We start from the raw sequence: 22,500 nt of genomic DNA, 5'->3' as shown, positions 1-22,500 counted from the left end.
AATTCAAAAAGTAGGTCACTGTGATCTACTTTTTTTTTTTATAAATATGTTTCGAGGCCTCTAGACGCATCAACTTACAAGGTTTGATGATTCTAAACCTCTCGGTATCTGAAATAACAACCTAAAATGTATTCATAAATGATTAGCCATAAAATTCAGAAAGTAGGTCATGGGGACATAATTTTTACATGACGCAGTTCAAGGTTCCATGATCCATCAACTGACAACTTTTGATGATCATAGGCTCAAAAGTATCCAAGATATGCATCAAAATCCATTTAATAATAATTACCTGCCAAATTCAAAAAGTAGGTCACCATGACCTACTTTTGAGACAACATGATATTAGGTCCTAAGATGCATCAACTGACAAAATTTGATGATCCTAGTCCTTATACTAAGCAAAATATCAAAGTTTTAACAAAACAAAATTTAAGGTCAACTTTGAAGTGACCTTGAGACCACACCCTTTGCGCCAGGATGATGCCTTGAACAATTTTTTTATCTACAACCTATCCTCGTCCTTATGCATAAGTTTGGTGATAATTTGCCCAGTGGTTCTTGAGAAGATTTTTTAGCAACCACTACTTTTGTTTGCGTTTTCCTAATTATCTCCCCTTGTTAAAGGGTCAGAACCCTAGTTTTAAATGAAAGCCCTTGGGCCAAGGATACCCTGTGACAAATTTGACAGAAATTGGCCAAGGGGTTCTTGAGATATAGGCCTTTTTCCAAAAAGTTGACGCACACCGCTCGCCAAACATATGGCCATATGATTAGCTCTTTGAGACTTCGGCTCAGAAGAGCTAAAAATACCTAAAAAATATTAAAACGGCACCTCATATAGGAGGAGTTAGCTGCAGAACTGTAGCTCTCTGAAAAAATATTGTGACGGACAGATCCATCCCTTATAAAAACCTTCGATTTACGGCGCACAAAAATCTGCGCACGGTTGAGGCCTGATATTGTTGTACATATTCTTATGTTGCTGTCACATAAATTTAATATCAAAAAATTCTTAACATATTTTCCTACGATTCTTGTGTCCAAACATACCTTCAAATATTCTTTAAAGCCCCATACGACCCGAAAACTCACAGCTTCAAATGATTTCGTTTGTTGACGTAGCCATGTATGTTGGCGACCGCCAGTTAATTTAACTGGCGACCGCCATATAAATTAACTGGCGGCCGCCATACATGTAAATTAACTGGCAGCCGCCACTTAATCTATATGGCGGCCGCCACTCAATTTAAATCATTTATATGGCTGTCGCCAGTTATTCAACTCCTCTCTCTTTCTCTATCTCAAAATGAAAGGGGCGCAATCCCTCCCCAATGCTTAGTAATATGTATGCGATATACATTGTATATACAATTAAGAGCCCACGGACTGACCCTCCATTTTTTTGGACAACGTTCAATTTCTGTTATTTTCACATGTGAAATAAGATTAATTGGCGGATTGGCCCCCATCCCACTCTTTTGGTGGTAGTAATGAATGGTAAAAATGTAATGATGAATGAACTGATCAATTGATGGATGAACTGAGCCCCCTCCCTCCAATTTAGGAGTACGAAGTTTGGGCAAAAGAGACATTTAGGTTCCTTTTCTGCTTGTCAACAATTGTAGAAGACAATTTCTCCTCCGACTGTCCTTACACTTTGAAAAACGATGCCGCCTGTTTGCGTACTATTCTAAATCTTTCCAAAATAATCACTCTGCGATACGAATTACATTGTTTTTGCAATTGGCAGCCGCCATATATAAATTAAGTGGCGGCCGCCAGATAAAATAAATGGCGGCCGCCTGTTAATTTATATGGTGGCCGCCAGATAATAAGTGGCGGCCGCCAGTTAAATTAAGTGGCGGCCGCCAGTTAAATAAATATTAATTCTATACCCTGGCACCTATCGGCTTCCGTAGAACATACTACCAGGTAGGTACATGTACATAATGTATCTATCATACTGCATGTCAATAATTGCCGAGAAGCACGGGAAAATATTTGAAGTTATATACACGCAGCTGTCGTCATTTTTTCAATGTCCCGCGTTACATAAAATACTCATGCTTTCAGACCTTGAAATGGCAAAGGCAGTGGTGTCCCGCGTTTGTAAATAGACTGCAAATGCAAAGCATCATGACCAGTAGCATGCCTAATGCAGAGGGAAGTTGACTATCCCTGTTACATTTATAATTTACATATACCATGGAACACAGTGTATGCCAGTATCATATATAGATAATTTTACTTGACGTTCCCTACGCCTATTATTGTTTATGCCTTGTTTAGGGTTACACTTTTAAAAAAGTATGATTTTGAAATAAAATTTTTAAGCTTCAAAGAACTCTTCCGTGTACATTTATCAGTATACAGACACTAATATCTACATGGATTATGTAAAACACAGTTGTTTAGTCATCTGAAAGCAACCTGTAATCACACTTGGTAAAAGATAGTGCCATAAACATGATAAATGAGTCAACTTACATTTTTTAAACTACATAATTCAATTTTAAAACAATTCCAGTTCTACATTACATGTATTTCCATAAAATTATATAAAGTCAATATAAACTGTCCAAATTTTACAATATTAATGACACAAATGTCTGCAGTTTTTGTTCTCATTTTTATTTTTTCTGAACAACCATATATATATATTATACGACTGTAAAAACGTACATTTTCACTAAAAGTTGTTGTACCACTCTTACAAAGGATTCATAAGGAAATCAAGTGCTAAAAAGTTTATTTTAAAATTTGAGCCATATCATGTTTCTAGAATTGTTAGCCAACGTTTTAAATGTCCAGATGCTTTGTAATAAATGTTTTAAATTTCATATTACATAGAGCAAAAATGAATTCAAAATGATTTTTCAAATAAAAGATATTTTCAATGAATTATTTAGGGTAAAACACAAAAGATGATAAATTTTATCTTTATTTTATCATATTAAAAGGATTCCCTTGAACATGTTGAATGTATTTTCAGTTTTGTTTTTCTGAAGATTTACGTTTTAAAAGAGCATGGGCATTCATTCTCTTTATACTCGGGACTATAATGCCAATCTCTTGTCATTCGAGCAACCTACAAGTACAACGTACGTCGTTGACCAGCCTCATTAAAGAGATATCTCTTTTTACATCGATAGAGAGATATCTCTTTCTCTCTGAGAGATATCTCTTTCTCTCTGAGAGATATCTCTCTAGATTTGAGAGATATCTCTCAGAGACCAGTCAGGTCGGTCAGATTTTGCTGCATCGTTGACGGACTCTGCCAGTCAGAAATTTCTCTCTCCACACACGAACTGTCTCATAAGATACCTTATCAGACCCATAAACTTCCCCCGATTCAGTAAAAATCTGCATTACCGAATGACCTAGTTTTGTGCGAACTTTTATATAAGCTCCAATGTTTCAATATTCTCAGCCTGTTTCCCAACCATTTTACAACAGTGGTCAACTACTGGCTCTTTTGAAATGACTTTAAGGAGGTACGCTACACCAGAGAAATTTGATGTAGATGAAAAGTGGAGGATATGTACAACAATATTTTGAAGTTGAAAATTTTCAAATTTACTTTATTTAGTCAAAAAATACAGTTTTAGTAGTAGGTAATCTGAAAAAAAAATTTAAAACCCCTGCTGGACTCGAACCTGCGACCCACAGTTCAGCAGTCGGTATTCAAACCCACTGAGCTACTCGGCTAGGTATTTAAATGGAAAAGGAAAAGACAAATATTGCTGATATCGATTTTTTCATCCATGTTTTTAAAGGAAGTCAGCCATTATGACGATGTAGAGTACTACCTTAAGTTTAAAACTATGTGGAGTTGAAGGCTCGTGTTTATACCGTTGGAAAGGTATTGAATAGTCCACGAAATCGTGCAAAGCGTTATCGCGCTGTGGTACAATACACATCGAACAGCCCTCGTATCTAAGTGAAAGAGATATCTGTTTTTAGAGAGATATCTCTTTAAAATAAGAGATCTTATTTTTCGAATAAATAGTAAAAGGGCTTGCCATAAGTTACATATATACAATGGAGAGTACATCTAAAGGCAAACACCTGCGTGCTGGTATTACTGTCTTATGACAACATCTAGTTCTTTGTTTGGAAAATCAAACGGCTTTTACAACACTCACTGCACCAGTAAACGTAGGACAACTACAGTGTATTTCTATGATTACTGTGTAGGAAATTTTTTTTAAGAGCTTGTCTTGTCTGCATATGATTCATCATACTGTTTTTCAGATCATATTATGGAGCAATTCCTCATCCACATAGTTGCCAAATATTGCTGATATCGATTTTTTCATCCATGTTTTTAAAGGAAGTCAGCCATTATGACGATGTAGAGTACTACCTTAAGTTTAAAACTATGTGGAGTTGAAGGCTCGTGTTTATACCGTTGGAAAGGTATTGAATAGTCCACGAAATCGTGCAATACCAACATGTAAAGAGGGTCATGACCCTCTTTGGAAACCAAAAAATCTGGACTTAATGCGTAACGGCATTCACGACATCTTAACTAGGATGACATGGGTTATAAGTATTTATATTATTTCAAAAATATTTACAACAGAGATGTGTGTATTGTGTTATTAAAGAGAAGCAGTGTAACCGACATTGGCACATTTTGAATTTTTCCAAGACTGACTTTGTACAATGATTCATTCCCATTCGTAGATGTGTATATTGGTGGGACAGGAGGATCCACTCATTTTCCTTAAAGTTATAGTGCATATACGAGGGGTGGAGGATGTAAAATAGCCTGTGAACACTTCTCCTATATGGCTCGTCTGATAGACTTGAAACTTTGTAGTGCTTCATTGCCATTTGGTCCCGTGGGGATCCGGGTTAGAATAGGTCCTCAGTACCCCTTGCTTGTCGCAAGAGGCGAGACCGCAAAAATCGAGGCCCAGTGTCACGATCAAGATCATTCCCTACTCAATGTCCGTAAGCGCCGAGCATAGGCCTAAATTTTGCAGCACTTCACCAGCCGTGGTGACGTCTCCACATGAGTGAAATATTCTCGAGAGGGACGTTAAACAATATCTAATCAATTAATCATTGCCATTTGTAGATGTGCATAAAGGTGGGACGGGAGGATCCAATTATTTTCCTAAAAGTTATAGTGGATCCAAGAGAGGTGGAGGATGTAAAATAGCTGTCAACAATTATCCTATATGGCTTATCAGTTAGATTTGAAACTTTGTACAATGCTTCATTGCCATTTGTAGATATGCATATTATTGGGACAGGAGGATCCATTTATTTTCGTAAAAGTTATAGTGGATCCAAGAGGGGTGGAAGATGTTCTTGAACGCTTCTCCTTCTATATGGCTTATCCGATAGACTTCAAATTTTGTACAATATTGCAATGCCATTTATAGATGTGCATATTGTAGGGTGAGACGAGGTGGCTACAGACAGGACAGTTGAGGCTGACCACCGGAGAAACATTGTTGTATTCAGGACACACCACGGAGGGAGCCCCCCACACCGAAGGTGTATGCCTGATGCTATCCCCGGAGGCACAACGCGCTCTTATCGGATGGGAACCTATCAACTCACGGATAATAACAGCTAAGTTCAGCACCAAGAAAAGCAAGATCAAATTGAACATCATCCAGTGTTATGCCCCCACCAACGACACTGATGACGAAAAGAAAGACGCCTTTTACCAGCAACTACAGGCAGTCTTGGATAAAGCAGGGAAGAAAGATATGACAATACTTATGGGCGACTTCAATGCAAAGATCGGAGCTGATAACACTGGCTACAATGAAGTCAAGGGCACACATGGACTTGGCTACATGAACGAGAATGGCGAGAGATTTGCAGACCTATGCTCCCTTAACCAGCTTGTAATAGGAGGAAGCATTTTCCCTCATAAACGGATTCACAAGACCACATGGAGATCCCCTGATCATTTTACAGAAAATCAGATCGACCATATTTGCATCAGCAAGAAATTTCGAAGAGCATGGAAAGATGTCAGGGTGATGAGAGGAGCAGACGTTTCATCAGACCACCATCTGCTGATGACGGCAGTAAGACTGCGCCTCAAAAAGTTTAACAACATGACAAACATGAGGACAAAGTACAACGTGAGTGTCCTCAAAACAAAGGAAGTGAGGACAGCATTCCACCTCAGCCTGTCCAACAGATTCCAGCCGCTACAAGACCAGCTAGAAAACAATGATACCAACATCGAGACCCAGTGGCAGCACATCAAGAAAGTGTGGCGAGACACATGTGAAGAAGTTCTCGGCAGAAGAAAGGCTCAACACAAAGAGTGGATATCTGTTGATACCAAGAGGAAACTGGAGGCGAGGAAGGAAAAGAAAGCGGCACTGAACACAAGCCGGACAAGAGCAGCAAAGGCAAAAGCTCAAGAGGACTACACAGCTACAGATAAAGAAGTCAAGAAAAGCATCAGGAAAGATAAACGGGATCCTATAGACAATCTGGCCAAACAAGCTGAAGAAGCAGCGGGACAGGGAAACTTGAAAGAACTGTATATGGTCACAAAGAAGCTCTCCAACAAGTTCCAGCAGACAGACAAGCCAGTGAAGGACAAGAACGGGAACCCTCTCACAACAACAGAAGAACAATTGAAGAGATGGGTAGAACATTTTGGAGAGCTATTAAATAGACCAACACCAGATATGCCTCCAGACATACAACCAACCAATGCAGACCTCCCTATCGACTGCGACAAGCCAACAAAGACAGAGATCAGGAGAGCAATTACCACACTTAAGAATGGAAAAGCAGCAGGGCCTGACGAGATGCCAGCGGAAGCCATCAAAACTGATACAGAGACAGCTGTTAACATCTTGCACAACCTCTTCAAGAAGATCTGGGAGGAAGAGAACGTCCCAGAGGAATGGAAAGAAGGCATCCTCATTAAGCTACCAAAGAAGGGTGATCTGAGGGACTGCAGTAACTACCGGGGAATTATGCTCCTGTCAGTGCCTGGCAAGGTCCTCAACAGGATCCTTCTCGAGAGGATGAAAGAGGCAGTGGACCCAAAGCTCCGTGACCAGCAGGCTGGTTTTAGACGCAACAGATCATGTGCTGACCAGATAGCCAGTCTGCGCATCATCGAACAGTCACTGGAGTGGAAGTCACCCCTCTATATCAACTTCATCGACTACGAGAAAGCGTTCGACAGCGTGGACCACGAGACACTGTGGAAGATACTGAGACACTATGGAGTACCCGAGAAGCTCGTCTCCCTGATCCGTAACACCTACCAAGGCATGACATGCAGGGTTACCCATGCTGGCCAGATGTCCCGAGAGTTTTGAGGTCAAGACAGGAGTTCGACAAGGTTGTTTGCTGTCACCATTCCTCTTCCTCTTATTGACTGGATCATGAGGACTACCACATCAGGCAGGAATAATGGTATACAGTGGACACTCCCGACGCAACTCAACTTTGCCGATGACCTGGCTCTCCTTTCGCACAACCAGTCAGATGCAGGACAAAACAACTCACCTTGTAACAACATCAGCAGGAACAGGACTCAAGATCAATTTGAAGAAAACAGAATTGATGAAGAATGTCCAATTACCAGTCACAGTTGGTGGTGAGCCCATCAAAGAAGTTGAGTCTTTCATCTACCTGGGGAGTGTGATGGACAGACAGGGTGGCACAGACCGCGACATCAAGTCAAGAATCGGCAAGGCATGAGCAGCGTTTACCATGCTAAAGAACATATGGGCCTCAAAGAACATACGCATTACTACCAAACTGCGGATCCTCAACTCCAATGTCAAGTCCGTCTTGCTGTATGGAGCAGAGACATGGAGAATGACCAAAACAACCCTGCAGAAGATCCAGACATTTTACAACACCTGTCTCAGGCGCATCTTCAACATCCGATGGCCTGAAAAGATCACAAATGAACTATGGAAGAGAGCAGGGCAGGAACCCATAGACATACAAATCAGACGTAGGAAGTGGGGCTGGATTGGACACACCTTAAGGAAGCCACCTTCCAGCACCACACGCCAGGCCCTGACCTGGAACCCACAGGGTAAGAGAAAGAGGGGACGTCCAAGAAACACCTGGAGGCGTGACTCAGAAGTAGAACTAAAAGCGCAGGACATGACCTGGCATGACACCACAAAAGCAGCCCAGAATCGTGTTTGTTGGAGGACTGTCGTCGATGGCCTATGTTCCTCATGGAACGACAGGCCTAAGTAAGTAAGTAATATTGTAGGGACAGGAGGATCCAAATGTTATCCTTAAAGTTATAGTGGATCTGAGGGGTGAAAGGTGTAAAATAATTTATGAACACTTCTCCAACGTGAATTAATTGAGTTCATAATGTCCATGTTTCTGCTCATGCTTTCTCCTCCATACCATGCAGTACATTACCGCGGTCTCATTTGGAGCACTTCCAGTTTGGGGAACTGGGGAGACATTATCTTTAGTTTTTACACGATTGTGCATTTTGACATGTTTTGTCATATAATTTTTAGCTCCACACCCAATAGTGTGAGTTATACAACGGAGAATAAGCTTCATGCTGCCCTCAATAACTTTTTTTTTACTCATGAAAAGCCATTTTTCCAAATTTGTTGGATACATAAGCATAGATTTCTTTTTGTTGGCTTGTCTGCTGGCCCTGATAAGAATCTCTTCTTGGTGGAAGCCATTTAACATAATGCCTTCAATCCCCAATTTGTCAAAACAACTCTCAGATAATTGTTAATACCTGCTTTGATAACTTGCTTGTAATGTACACCATTACATGACCATTGGCATTGTTTACATGGATCCAAGCTCATGTTGCAAACTGGAAATTACACACTAATTACATAACCAAATCTGAATTTGTGTGAAAAGTATGGCCCGATAGTTCATAAAAAATAATTGGGTTACGGATCGAAAAACCGAGTATAACCCGACAAAACCGGGTGAGTTGGCAACTATGTTCATTCATTCCTACCAAATTTATTTCTCATTCTGTGAACAGTAATAACCCGAAAAACAAGTTGTGGTTTTTTTCTTTTCTTTTTTTTTACTTTAACAGCCTCATATTCACAGTCTACTTCTTCTTGGCAACACCAACAGTTCTTCCTCTTCTTCCTGTGGTCTTTGTGTGCTGTCCTCTTACTCTCAGACTGAAAACAGTAAACTTTATTCATCAGTAAAAGTCATCAAGTATGCCAACATGTACGTCTACTCAATTTTCACTGGCAAATCATTGTTTTAAAGCACAATGCTTTATAAAAATACATGTTCTAGTTATCAAATATACATGTAATTCAGTCAACTTCACATTATTCAATATTTACATTTCCTTTACCAATTGAAATGAGCTATTTCCTCATGAATGTGTATGAATCCAGATAAATATAAGACTATTAATGGCTGGGAATTCTCTATCAGAAATGAAAATAGAATGTAAATATAAACAAGAGGCCCATGGGCCACATCGCTCACCTTGGTCCATATCAGAAGACTTTCCATATATATTTGCATGTAAAACTGTAGTCCCTATTATGGCCTCAACCTACCCCTGGATGCCATGGTTTTTGCAAACTTGAATCTACACTATATCAGAAAGCTTTCATGTAAATATAAGTTTTTTTTGGCTCAGTGGTTCTTGGGAAGAAAATTTTTAAAGATTGTCCCTATAAATTTGTATGTAAAACTTTGATCCCTTATTGTGGCCCCATCCGACTCCCGGGGGCCAGGATTTTAACAAACTTGAATCTGCATTATGTCAGAAAGCTTTCATGTAAATATCAGCTTTTCTGGCTCATTGGTTCTTGAGAAGAAGATTTTTAAAGATTTTCTCTATATATTTGTATGTAAAACTTTGATCCCCTATTGTGGCCCCATCCGACCCAAGGGGGCCAGGATTTTAACAAACCTGAATCTGCACTATATCAGAAATCTTTCATATAAATCTCAGCTTTTCAGGCTTAGTGGTTCTTGAGACAAAGATTTTTCCTATATATTTGAATGTAAAACTTTGACCCCCCCCCCTTGTGGCCCCATCCGACCCCCGGGGGTCATGATTTTAATAAACTTGAATCTACACTATGTCAGAAAGCTTTCATCTAAATATCAGCTTTTCTGGCTTAGTGGTTCTTGAGAAGATGATTTTTAAAGATTTTTCCTATATATTTTTATGTAAAACTTTGATCCCCTATAGATGGTTTTCATATGACGTATTTTGACCCCGAGTTATTCCCCTTGGCCGCCATCTTGTAGGTCAAACTGGTGGATTTTCCTCTTTGGGCAACCAATTTCAAACATGCAAGGCAGAAATATATGGGGGGAAATCTTTGCAATATTGCAATTATGAAGTAAAAGATGCATTAACAAATGTATATTAATAAGAACAAGAGGCCCATGGGCCACATCGCTCACCTGAGTCACCTTGGTCCATATCAGAAAATTTTCCATATATATTTGCATGTAAAACCGTAGTCCCTATTATGGCCCCAAACCTACCCCTGGAGGCCATGGTTTTTGCAAACTTGAATCCACACTATGTCAGAAAGCTTTCATGTAAATGTGAACTTCTTTGGCCCAATGGTTCTTGAGAAGAAGATTTTTAAAGATTTTTCCTATATATTTGTATGTAAAACTTTGATCCCCTATTGTGGTCCCATCCTACCCCAGGGGGCCATGATTTTAACAAACCTGAATCTGCACTATATCAGAAAGCTTTCATATAAATCTCAGCTTTTCTGGCTTAGTGGTTCTGGGAAGAAGATTTTTAAAGATTTTTCCTATATATTTGTATGTAAAACTTTGACCCCCTATTGTGGCCCCATCCGACCCCCGGGGGCCATGATCTTAACAATTTATAATCTGCACTATATCAGGAAGCTTTCATATAAATCTCAGCTTTTCTGGCTCAGTGGTTCTTGAGAAAAGATTTTAAAAGATTTTTCCTATAAATTTGTATGTAAAACTTTGATGCCCCCCTTGAGGCCCCATCCAATCCCCGGGGTCCATGATTTTAACAAACTTGAATCTGCACTATATCAACAACAACAAAAAAACGGGGAAAAAAACAAAAACAAAAAACAAAAACTTTGACCCCCTATTGTGGCCCCATCCGATCCCCGGGGGCCATGATTTTAACAATTTAGAATCTGTACTATATCATAAAGCTTTCATATAAATCTCAGCTTTTCTGGCTCAGTGGTTCTTGGGAAGAAGATTTTTAAAGATTTTTCCTATATATTTGTATGTTAAACTTTGACCCCCTATTGTGGCCCCATCCAACCCCGGGGCCCATGATTTGAACAAACTTGAATCTGCATTATGTCAGGAAGCTTTCATGTAAATCTCAGCTTTTCTGGCTTAGTGGTTCTTGAGAAGAAGATTTTTAAAGTTTTTCCCTATATATTTGTGTGTAAAACTTTGATCCACCCCTTGGGGCCCCATCTTATCCCCAGGGGCCATGATATGAACAAACTTGAATCTGCAATATGTCAGGAAGCTTTCAGGTAAATTTCAGCTCTTCTGGCCCAGTGGTTCTTGAGAAGAAGATTTTTAAATGACCCCACCCTATTTTTGCATTTTTGTGATTATCTCCCCTTTGAAAGGGACATGGCCCTTCATTTGAACAAACTTGAAAGCCCTTCACCCAAGGATGCATTTGGCCAAGTTAGGTTGAAATTGGCCCAGTGGTTCTGGAGAAGAAGTCGAAAATGTGAAAAGTTTACAGACAGACAGACAGACGGACGCCGGACAAAATGTGATCAGAATAGCTCACTTGAACCTTCGGTTCAGGTGAGCTAAAAACAGTTTATCTCCACCTCAGTGACCAGAATAACAAAGCTGATTTTGGTTGAATAATGAAGGAATCCGGGCATGTTAACCTACAATATGGCGGCCAATGGGAAATAACTCTTGCTTAATCGCTTCGATGGAAAACCATCTATTGTGCATCCGATCCCCGGGGGCCAGGATTTTAACAATTTAGAAGCTGCACTATATCAAGAAGCTTTCATATAAATCTCAGCTTTTCTGGCTCAGTGGTTCTTGAGAAGATTTTTTAATGACCCTACTCTATTTTTACCTTTTCTCGATTATCTCCCCTTGGAAGGTGGCCTGGCCCTTTATTTTGACAATTTAGAATTCCCTTTACCTAAGGATGCTTTGTGCCAACTTTGGTTGAAATTGGCCCAGTGGTTTTTGAGAAGAAGTCAAAAATGTTAAAAGTTTACAGACGGACGGACCCCGGAATACGGGTGATCAGAAAAGCTCACTTGAGCTAAAAATGAGGGTATGATCTTCATGCCGGCATACCTTTCATGAAGCATTAACGCTCATGAAATTTATTTCTTAACAAGAGTACCGCCAATGGTACATAATACACCAGTGAAAAGCTAATATAGGGCGTTTTTCTTACACCATGATTTGTAGAACTTGCCTTAAAGGGGACTTTTAACAAAATATTTTTTATTTTTTGTGTTAGATATTAAAAGTATAACTCATTTAATGTTAACAACCAAAAATGTTGACGTTCTGAATGCAAGGATAAAAGCTATATTTTAACCTTAAATATGTCTTATGTAAACAAAGACTCAAGTCTTTTTATGTAAACAAACAAGAGAAATATTAATTTTTTAACATAAAGCATCATAATTTTGCATAGTTACAAATTTTAACGTTTAGATGACAGTCTATGCGAAAGACATCGGACCGTCGGACCTGACCGATGTGCAGTGCCTCAGGTCCGACGCATCATTTTTTACTCCAGACCGGAATGTCCGATGTCTCAGTGTCCAGTTTTGAGCTTTACTATTTTGATGCGGAGTCATTTAAATGTTTGTTATAAGTAAAAAATAGCACACAAATCCAAATACGTAAATGAATGTGATTAAAACCGCATGGACTGTCTAAAGTATTATACGGGAGGGATCCCTGGTATAGTATTACTAGTATAATAAATAAGATTCCCTTGGTTTTGCATTTTCACATGTTTCACTTTTTTACATTAGGTTTTTCGGTCTGACAAAATTTGGTTCGGTCCGGTGTGTTCATTGATTACACAGGACCGAATGTCCTGTGTGGTCCAAAAAACTTTCGCATAGACTGAGATGACGCATTCTATCCAAAGAGTGCTTGAAATGTGAAAGATTTATAATAATGAACTAAGATCGATATCCATTTAAAAAAAATAAATATTCGTAAACAATAATATACCGCAATCTTTGTTTACTAACAAATAATGAACTCTCTAAAATTAGCTGCAATAATGTAGCCCTATCCAATTTTTTTTTATTCTGACGTTTTCGGGATAGGGCTACAATTCCATAGGATCTCCGTAATCGTGCAAAATAATTTTATGAATAACCGATAATAAACTCTGTGTATTAGTCCCAAATGTTGTTTACACCAAAATGAGTACCAACTTTGTGCTCGGGCATGTCTAATAAAGGCGTTTTTCATTAAATATAATGTACAGCATGCAAAATTCTTCGTCTGCTCCGCCATGCTTGTTATCGCGAGATCTCGTAGGTGGATCTAATGAAAAGCCTAAACATTGACAATCAGTGCGAAAATGTAGTTACTCGAGCCACTTCGACAAAGAAAGGAAAATCATATTGTTGCAGAAAGAATTTACAGTCTGCTGTTCGGTTTTTAACTTGATATTAAATTCAAACCTTTTCAATACCGACGAAATAGCTTTCGCCTCCATACTTGTCCATAGATGTAAATACTACCTTATATGGCATATGCAAATGACTTGTCAACCGGAAGTTGAAACTTCAGTACATCAAACATGGCGCACAAATATGAATCGAGAAATTGGAATTTATCGAAATTGTTGAAAACGGTAGAATAGAGCCTCACAAATCTAAAGTTGCAGGTTGTAAATTTATATATTGACTAAGAAACATAGAATATCATTTTATTTACGTAAAGAATGTCAGGAAATGTTTAGAATGAGCGTAAATGTTGCGGGAGTGAATCACTCCCGCATTTGCACCATTACGGAGATCCTAAGGAGTTGTAGCCCTCTCCCTAAAAAAAAAAAAAAAAAAAAAAAAAAAAAAAAAAAAAAAAAAAATCAGAGAGGGCTACATTATTGCAGCTACTCTAAAATGAGCTTCTATGATAATGTATAACCTTAATTTTTATGTGAAATTCTTTAAACATATTAGACAGTAGATTTTGATCATTAAAATCTAGTGTCTAATGTGTTTAAAATGATGAAAAGACTAGAGTCTTTGTTTACATAACACAGATTTAATAAAATATTGCTTTTATTCTTGCATTCAGAAGGTCAAAATTTTGGCTGTCAACAATACATCAGTTAAATGTTTAATATCAAAAATGAAAAACGTTTTTTTTCTTCAAAAATCGTGAACCAGTCCCTTAAAAGTAGTATCAGCAATCATTAGGGTGTGACATACTTTCTTTGCATCGTAAAAACAAGATAAATCATGTACTCTCTATGTAATATTTTCACTTGGCTGAAGATGTATGAGTACCAAGTTTAATGGTCCTTGCCCCCAACGAATTGGTCTGCATCCTGCTACTACAACCTTGACCTTTGGAAACAATAGGCATCCTCCACTTGGCATAAAGTGTATGTGTACAAAGTTTGAAGGTCCTCGCCCCAACAGTTCAGTTTGTATACTGCCTACAAGGTTATCCTACTAAGTGATAATGTGACCTTGAACTTGAAAATAATATGCATCTTCTTTTCATCATGGTGATCAAATGTATCAAGTTTCAATATCCTGGAGCTTACGGTTTGGTTTGTATCCTGCCTACAAGGTTTTCCAACTAAGTGATACTGCGACTTTAACCTATAACCTTGAAAAACAATAGGCATACCGTTCGGTCTGTATCCTGCCCACAAGGTTCGGACAGACAGACGGACAGAGCCATACCATAATATATCCCATGTAAAAATCACTAAATTCAGAGTGTTTATGGACTTACCCCCAGTAGTGTCGGAGACCCCTGTGTGCTCGAATCTTCTTTAGTCGCTCAAGATCCTCACGAAGTTTGTTGTCTAGTGTGTTGGACATAACTTGACCAAATTTACCATCCTTGACATCCTTTTGCCTGTTAAGGAACCAATCAGGAATCTTGTACTGGCGAGGGTTCTGCATAATCGTGATAACTTTGTCAATCTGTAGCAAAAGATGTAACTGATATAGTCAAGCTTGTTTAGTACAGACTTATATATCACAACAAAGCTTTTTAAAATTCTTAACAATTTTCTTGAACGTATATACTTGCCTACAAGTAAGAATTTATGTACAAAACTCTATGTCCAACTTATAGGCAAGTCCTAAGAAGATTGATATTTTTCTGGACGGCGTAATGTAGTATTTTTAAAAACAACTCTGATGATTATCATTGACAAAAGTCTGGATATATAATATGTGTTCTAAGATTATGCTTAAAGTTCAAGTAGTCACATAATTTAATAATCTTATTTAATCTTTTCAAATATATTAGAGTATAGTATTCATTTTGTAAATTATTTACACAACTAATTCTTTCAATATAAGGCTTAAAATAAAAATTGATTTGTTTGATGTACTCCGACCGACCCGTGAAATTTGCCCCGACCCAATCCTTTTTTCCACACTTTGAAATTTAAATTTTTTTTTTTTGCTCCCTAGAAAGTAGACATTCTTCAAATTAGTTTTAAACTTGATGCCATTTTTTGGACTAGTTGTTTCACAGAATTTTTGTTACACTGTATCAAAATATTCTTTGGGCGTCTTTCAGTTCTACTTTCACTTTGATAATGACCATTTGTTAATCCGGGAACTTTTCAAACACTTATCTATATGAACGATCAAATATACCGTATATCTGCTCCAAATTACCACATTATCTACCAACAAGATAGAACAAGGAGCTACGAAAACCATGTTACTTAAATCAAAAATCACGTGAGATAGTGCACCAAAATTATGGTGGATCACGAGTCTGTGTTCAAGTTGATGGTCTATATATATTTCTGAAAAAGCACACATAAAATTTTGATATGGGATTATCTAAATGTTATGATGATTTAATAAGTGAAAGGCACTTTACCTTGCTCTTAAACTGAGACACACGAATGGAACATGATCGTCACAACAAACTGAACGATGCGAAGTCGGCATTAAAATTGCATTGGGCAATATTAAAACTGGTTGTAAATTGCCGTCATCATGTAATTCACTTGGATATTCATGGATCACTGTTCACATTTAAGTGTTTAAGTGATTACTATTATGAATGTCAAACCACAAATAGAAGAATCAATCGGTGGTAAGAACAAGAGCAACGCCAACGTGGCATAATACACTCGTAGATTTTGCTCAAGGAAAACATATTTTAGTGGGATTCATATTTTAGTGAAGTTAGCACTGTCCTCTGTGAGCTAATTCATTATTATGCTTGTAGAAATGGATATCAAGATATAAAGAGGGATATAGCCTTAGAATGCGCTACTTCATAAATATGCTAATATACCACACACCTTTGCTTGAAACAGTTAGTGCTAAAGTATAAGTACAGGTACAGTATACTGAAGTCCTGCTACAACCACCTTCGATGGGCGTATAAAAAGGGGTTGTTAATTTATTTCTTAACAACGGTTTGAGGTCCTCATCCGTGACGAATACAAAACGTCCTGAGAAAATTTCAGAAGACATTGGAAGATTTACGTGTATAATATACAATGTTTACAAAATGAATATTCTAAACTCTATTCTGCCTGGTAGCGTTATGTGTTTAATGAAAACATCAGTAAATTTGTAAATCTGATTTTTCTGACATTCAAAAAAAAAATAAAAATTATCGACCTACCTCCCCGACTTGAAAAATGTGGGTCGGAATACATCAAACAAAAATAATTTTAATGATGGCCTAAACTTGACTTACTGCGAATCTATTGTTTGCCAGCAAAATCAAATTGCGAACCCGATTTAATATTGACGTATTCTTAGAGAATATTTTGATTTAAATAAAAGATTTAATATTGTTAAAAGATAATTTTTTTTAGAATACCAGTTTAATTCTTGACTCTTAAATGATAATTGCCGATAATAAATCAAGTGTAGCGATTAAACATAAAACAACAGATGTGGCTGGACATTGAAAAGGCTTTGATGGTGGTGATAGTGACCAGATTCAACATAAAACATCAGATGTGGCTGGATATTGAGAAGGCTCGATGACCACAAATTCCTTTCCTGTTCCGACACTCACCAGTGACTTCAAAGTGACAATTAAAGTGTATTGAATTATGTTGATGTACTATGAATGCTTTTATTTTCAATAGTGGCTCAATATTCATTAAATAAAATAAAACATATAATTTTTATTTTACTTATGAAGAACATGTAAGGTAGGAAAAACAACTGAGATCGGAGTTCAAAATATACACAAGTGATATCTTAAACACAAAAAATATGGATGAAATTAACAAAATGGGAGATGTTTGGTTTGTTGAGAATAAAAGGTTAAATATCTATATTGTATCCCAAATTATTATTTGAACACAGGTAAATACATTAGAGTATTGGAATGAAATTGATTTGTTGAGAAAAAACATTTAATATCGACGTCGTTTCTCTAAATATTATTTGAAACAGAGGTAAAAACATTGCAGCATTGATTTGAAATTGTCAACCGATTCTGGTAAAAAGTTGTACTTATAAGCGGGTCAAAGGCAAATCCCTAAGGGTTGAAACTTAAAATTTTCAGGAGCCATTTGGGCTTCTGAAATGTTATTTCTACGAGCCACAACAAAACATGCAGGCCCACCTCTGATGAAATATAAATTAATGCAAGAAATTTATGAGGCATGTCAATGGATCATGTATGTATAATTTGTGTGCATTTTATTCATTATACCATTGAATGCATAGTAATATTCAGAGAGGCTGAAAGCAGGTTTCCATACTTTTTTTGTTCTATAATAAGCATAAATATACTCTACCACAAAAACATTCATTATCAAATTATTTGTATTCCAATGCCAATATTTTTTTCAATTTATTTTGACAACAACGCTGCTTTCTTTTAGTACTAATTAACAGTAGTTTTTTATTTTATCGTATCCCTATGTCATAATCATCATGAAGATTGCAGTCGTACTCCTTTATTTCGGCAAGCTCAAAAACTTGCAGACCTTTTGACATCACTGATCTTGTCGATCGATTTGGGTAAAAATCATGCATGGTTTACTTTCTTTTTAGAAGGTCACCAAAACACTTTAAATTAAGCTTGTAAATAACTCTCGAGACAGTGTCTGGTTGCTCAAGATATACTGATGATATACCAATTACCGAGCTAAATACAATTATGACCATTTCTCGTTCACAGAAATCACTTGCCATGTGGGCAACGAAGACAGCGAATTTAGGTGCCCACACAAAATTTTACTTGCAAATGCAAAGTTGAAACCCTGTCCCTCCAAAATAACTTTAGACAAGAAATGTTTCAGAAACATGTATGCCCCTGTGGTGCAAATTGAAAAGGGTTATACACATGCATCATTTAATTGATAGTAGTGCCAACAATTCAAGATATTGAGCGGACAATATGCATGTCCATAGTGGATTGACCCTTGACCTTGTGACCTTAAAATCAATAGGGGTCAACTACTCCTTAGGATGTACTAGGGGTGCAGATACATCGAGATCTTGATATCTAAGTCTTTGTCGAGTATCAATACATAACTTTCGACACACTTATCGATATGTTTCTTTGCGAATTCTGGTCAGCTTTCAATATTTCTGATTGGGATCGAAATTCCTAATATTATTTAAGCAAAATCAAAATCCTGGAACTATTTCAGCAATGAAAAAAAAAACCAACAAGCAAAATGCAATCTGTGTTCAGCAGTAGTCACCACATCTGGGGGACAACTAATTTGATATTTCATTTGCACTGGCATCACAACATTGCGTTAACCTGATCCCACCTCTGGTATACGTATATCCAGGGGTTCGTGTTTGTGCAACTCTCTCTATTTTGTATTCCTTATAATAGGAGTTATGAGATTGATCACTGTTCATTATCTTCACCTTTCTTAAATGCAGCAAGACAACTCTTGCCTCTGGAGATGATGACTGTATATGTATGTGCATATGATTTTCTAACTTCGTAATGGCGTCAGTTTGTAATGGAATAATCAATCAGATTTAGTGACATATTGAAAAAAAAAAGTTGCTACTCTGCATGAAGTCATGGATTTATATACTACTTGATTGAAGTTTAGTGAATAATTATAATTCTTTCTCTCTCTTTACTTTGTCCCAGGAAGAACATAGGAAAAGTTGTTTCATCTTTTTATTTCTTACTGTTGTCTGTTTTTTGTTTGATTTAACATTGATAAATAAAACCCAATATATCGTGTATTGTTAAATTTGATAACGTATCGTATCGAATTTTTCAGACCACTTTCCTTACATCTCACAACTGCGTCCAATTTGTGTGACGTACACCCCATGATAGGTCGATTTTGCCTTACTGTCATGTATTATACACCTGTAACAAGGCATTCTGTTTGACTTGTCCAACAGCCATGGCCAATTAAATAGTCATGGAGTAGGCTTAATTGTTTTAGAACTATTCTAAATCTTAGTTTACACACAGTGGTTTTTTTTCTACCCGCTGGTAAAATAACGTCAAAATCGAACAAATTGGGAATTTTCTACCAGTGTATCGGCAAATGATTTCAACTAAAAGAAAAGAAGAAAAAAACAAGAAGTATTCATCTCTTTACAAACTTTTTTACAGTAATATTTGCTGTTGTGAGACATAAGGAATCGTCATAGGCTCGTTTTTAGAATTGTCGTAGCTCTACAAAACGCGTACTGCCATGATCTGTACTTTCGATTTAATACCGTAAGTGAACAATGTAGCTAACTTGTCAACGTTTCAGACTAAGAAAATTAAGATGTCAGTGGTCTATTTTTCGGCAAGTGAATTGGGAATTTTTAGTCTCAAAATTGGGAAAAATCAAAGGTTTTTGGCATTGGGAATGGTAACGTTTATCGGTACCAGTTATATAAGGGGAAAAAAAAACCGCTGACACACCTCCTCTTCAGACAGTTCTCCAGCTCTCTTTGTTATGTCTACATCAGCTTTTTTGCAGACAACATGAGCATATCTTCTACCAATACCCTGCAAAAAATAATTATACATGATGAAACTCAAGGACAATTCAATACATATTCAAAATACACCCATTTGAAAGAACGCATTGTAGCAATGCAAAATGTGATAACGATGCAAAATGTAATAACTCGATTATCACAGTTTGCATTATTACATTTTGTGTCGAGTTCAATGAGTAAAAACGAAAAATGTAATATTTATAAAGGTAATTTAACTGTATCCATTGTTGTTTTTTAAGTGAATACTGTGTACACATTAAAACCCAAATACATTAAGATAGCCATCGATGCAGATTTCATAACCATTAATGTCATGTAACTTTTCAATATAATAACCGTGCTCATAAATCAAGAAAATGATATCATCTATTCAATTAACAAGTTACATTTTGTGTTGAATTTGACCAAAAAAATTTAACAATACTGTTTTTACACACTGTAATAACTGAGTTTATTACATTTTGCAGTGTTATTACATTTTGCTTTGCTACGATGCATCCATAATTATGCCTTTTCATTTTAGTCAGTTAAAGTTAAATGTGAGCAAAGAGTAAAATCAAACTTCAGACATTTTAAATTACAGACATCTTAAATTATGACAGAACTTGTTATGCATGGATTTTGTAAATTTCATAAAAGTGAAGTATAAATGGACAACAATAATCCCAGCCTAATTTAAAAAATGAGAACTTCCCTTTTCTGCTTGGCTTCAATTCCTAGCAGATCCAATTTTTTATAATCTAGAACACAATGAATTTTGAGATTATCTCATACTTTCCCCAACCATTTTGTTTAGAATTTTGTAGATACATGTACCTTGATAGCAGTCATAGCAAACATCACTTTTCTTCGTCCATCAATGTTTGTGTTGAGGATACGAAGAATGTGCTGAAACTTCTCTGGCAGTATCAAAGCCTTTAAAAAGATAAAACATGCTTCAAGTTTTGAAATTTCACACATTGGCATTTCTAACGATTTCTGTAAATTGCATGCAAGATATATCATTTTGTTAATAAAAAAGATTTCAAGTTAAAAATATAATAATAAAATGCTATTAATCCTTTCGCCTATTTTCTTCATCAAATGAAATTATTCATAACATATACAAAATCCTCAATCATGTCAATTATTATATTTTGAGGTCAGAAACTATGTTCAGGTTTTAAAAACAAAGGGCGATAACTGTAGAAAGTTGCATGCGCACAATATTATTGGAATACTAAAATGTCAGGCCCAGAGTGAATGTGACGTATTGCAATGGGTCCTCGGTAAAGTCAATGTTTACACGGAATCAACAGTCTTCACGAAAAACTTCGTGAAGCACAGGCCCTTCGGGCCTCCCAGTATAATAATTTTGCAAGCTCAAACAATATTTTATTGACATAAAATGTTTTTTTTCCTAATTTTACCACTTATCATATACAAGGTGCTGCATGCTGATTCTACACTATAGATACATGCATGTTATACTGTAGGAAAATACATATCAAGATGATCATAGTTAGAGAACAACTGACATTAAAAGGATTATATCTTGTTTTATTTTTCAACATATTAATTTCGCAGATGACATCAGCAGCTCATGTTCTACTTTGTTTTGTAAACACCACGTACAAAACATTTTATTTTCTCCAGAATTAAATCTTAGCAAAGGCCCACCCTCGGTCCAATGGGGCATGAATTTTCATTCTCTTTTGCCCTTGTACGACTGGTTTTTTTATTTGGATCTGATGGTTGTGATTGCAAAATACGCTTGTAAGGTTTTGAATTTCACGGACGAGCCCCCTCCCTACATGGGCACTGGAAGTTAATGTAAATATATAGTATGTGCATGTATTTTTTATACATGCACATACTATATATCTACATTAACTTCCAGTGCCCGTGCCTCCCTATACTTCAGAAAAGGCAGCATGGTTGATCTTTTTTCGATGCAAAATTCCACTGCTAAGTCATGACAAAGTCTGAGTCAATCTCACGCTTTACTTGTAATATATACAAACATACAATAAAACATTTACAGGCCCGCCGCATTCCCTGATTAAATATTTTTTGAAAGCCCGATCCCGATTTTACTGGCCTCGGGCCACTGGTTAACGTCGAAGACTGAATCAAATAAAGTGGATACTGACAGCATTAGAGAGGGGTTAGGAGGCAAATTGAAATTTAAGTAGGCAAATGTTGTTAGTGATAAATACTGACGAGATATCCATTGCGTGGCAGCAACGGTTCAAAGAAAAATTATTGATTTTTCCAGAATGGCATTTCATTCCTGTTTGCTATGCTAATGCATAGCTCATGGCTTGGCCAATCAAATGAATTTTATTGATAAAATTTCAAACTCCTCAGTGTGGAGGGA

The 22,500-nt window shown here is 36.9% G+C and overlaps 1 protein-coding gene across 3 annotated transcripts in view; it reads right to left on the bottom strand.

The window, feature by feature from the left end:
• Positions 1 to 9,017: 9,017 nt before the first annotated feature.
• LOC130051758 (40S ribosomal protein S18) overlaps positions 9,018 to 22,500 on the bottom strand; it is a 14,088-nt gene continuing 605 nt past the window's right edge. For 2 of the 3 annotated variants that reach the window (XM_056154348.1, XM_056154349.1), the window contains exons 2-5: positions 20,958 to 21,056; positions 20,062 to 20,148; positions 14,950 to 15,143; positions 9,018 to 9,146 (exon numbers count right to left, since the gene is read on the bottom strand). In XM_056154348.1, coding sequence (XP_056010323.1) covers positions 9,071 to 9,146; positions 14,950 to 15,143; positions 20,062 to 20,148; positions 20,958 to 21,056 — 456 coding nt within the window. In that variant the 3' untranslated portion in view covers positions 9,018 to 9,070. Of the gene's footprint in view, positions 9,147 to 14,949; positions 15,144 to 20,061; positions 20,177 to 20,957; positions 21,057 to 22,500 lie in introns of all 3 variants that reach the window. The other variant, XM_056154350.1, reaches the window with a different exon arrangement.

This window comes from Ostrea edulis, chromosome 2 (assembly GCF_947568905.1).
Source record: "Ostrea edulis chromosome 2, xbOstEdul1.1, whole genome shotgun sequence".
Taxonomy (NCBI): Eukaryota; Metazoa; Mollusca; class Bivalvia; order Ostreida; family Ostreidae; genus Ostrea; species Ostrea edulis.
The sequence above is the reverse complement of the archived record's forward strand: the minus strand, read 5'-3'. Positions and strand labels throughout refer to the sequence as shown.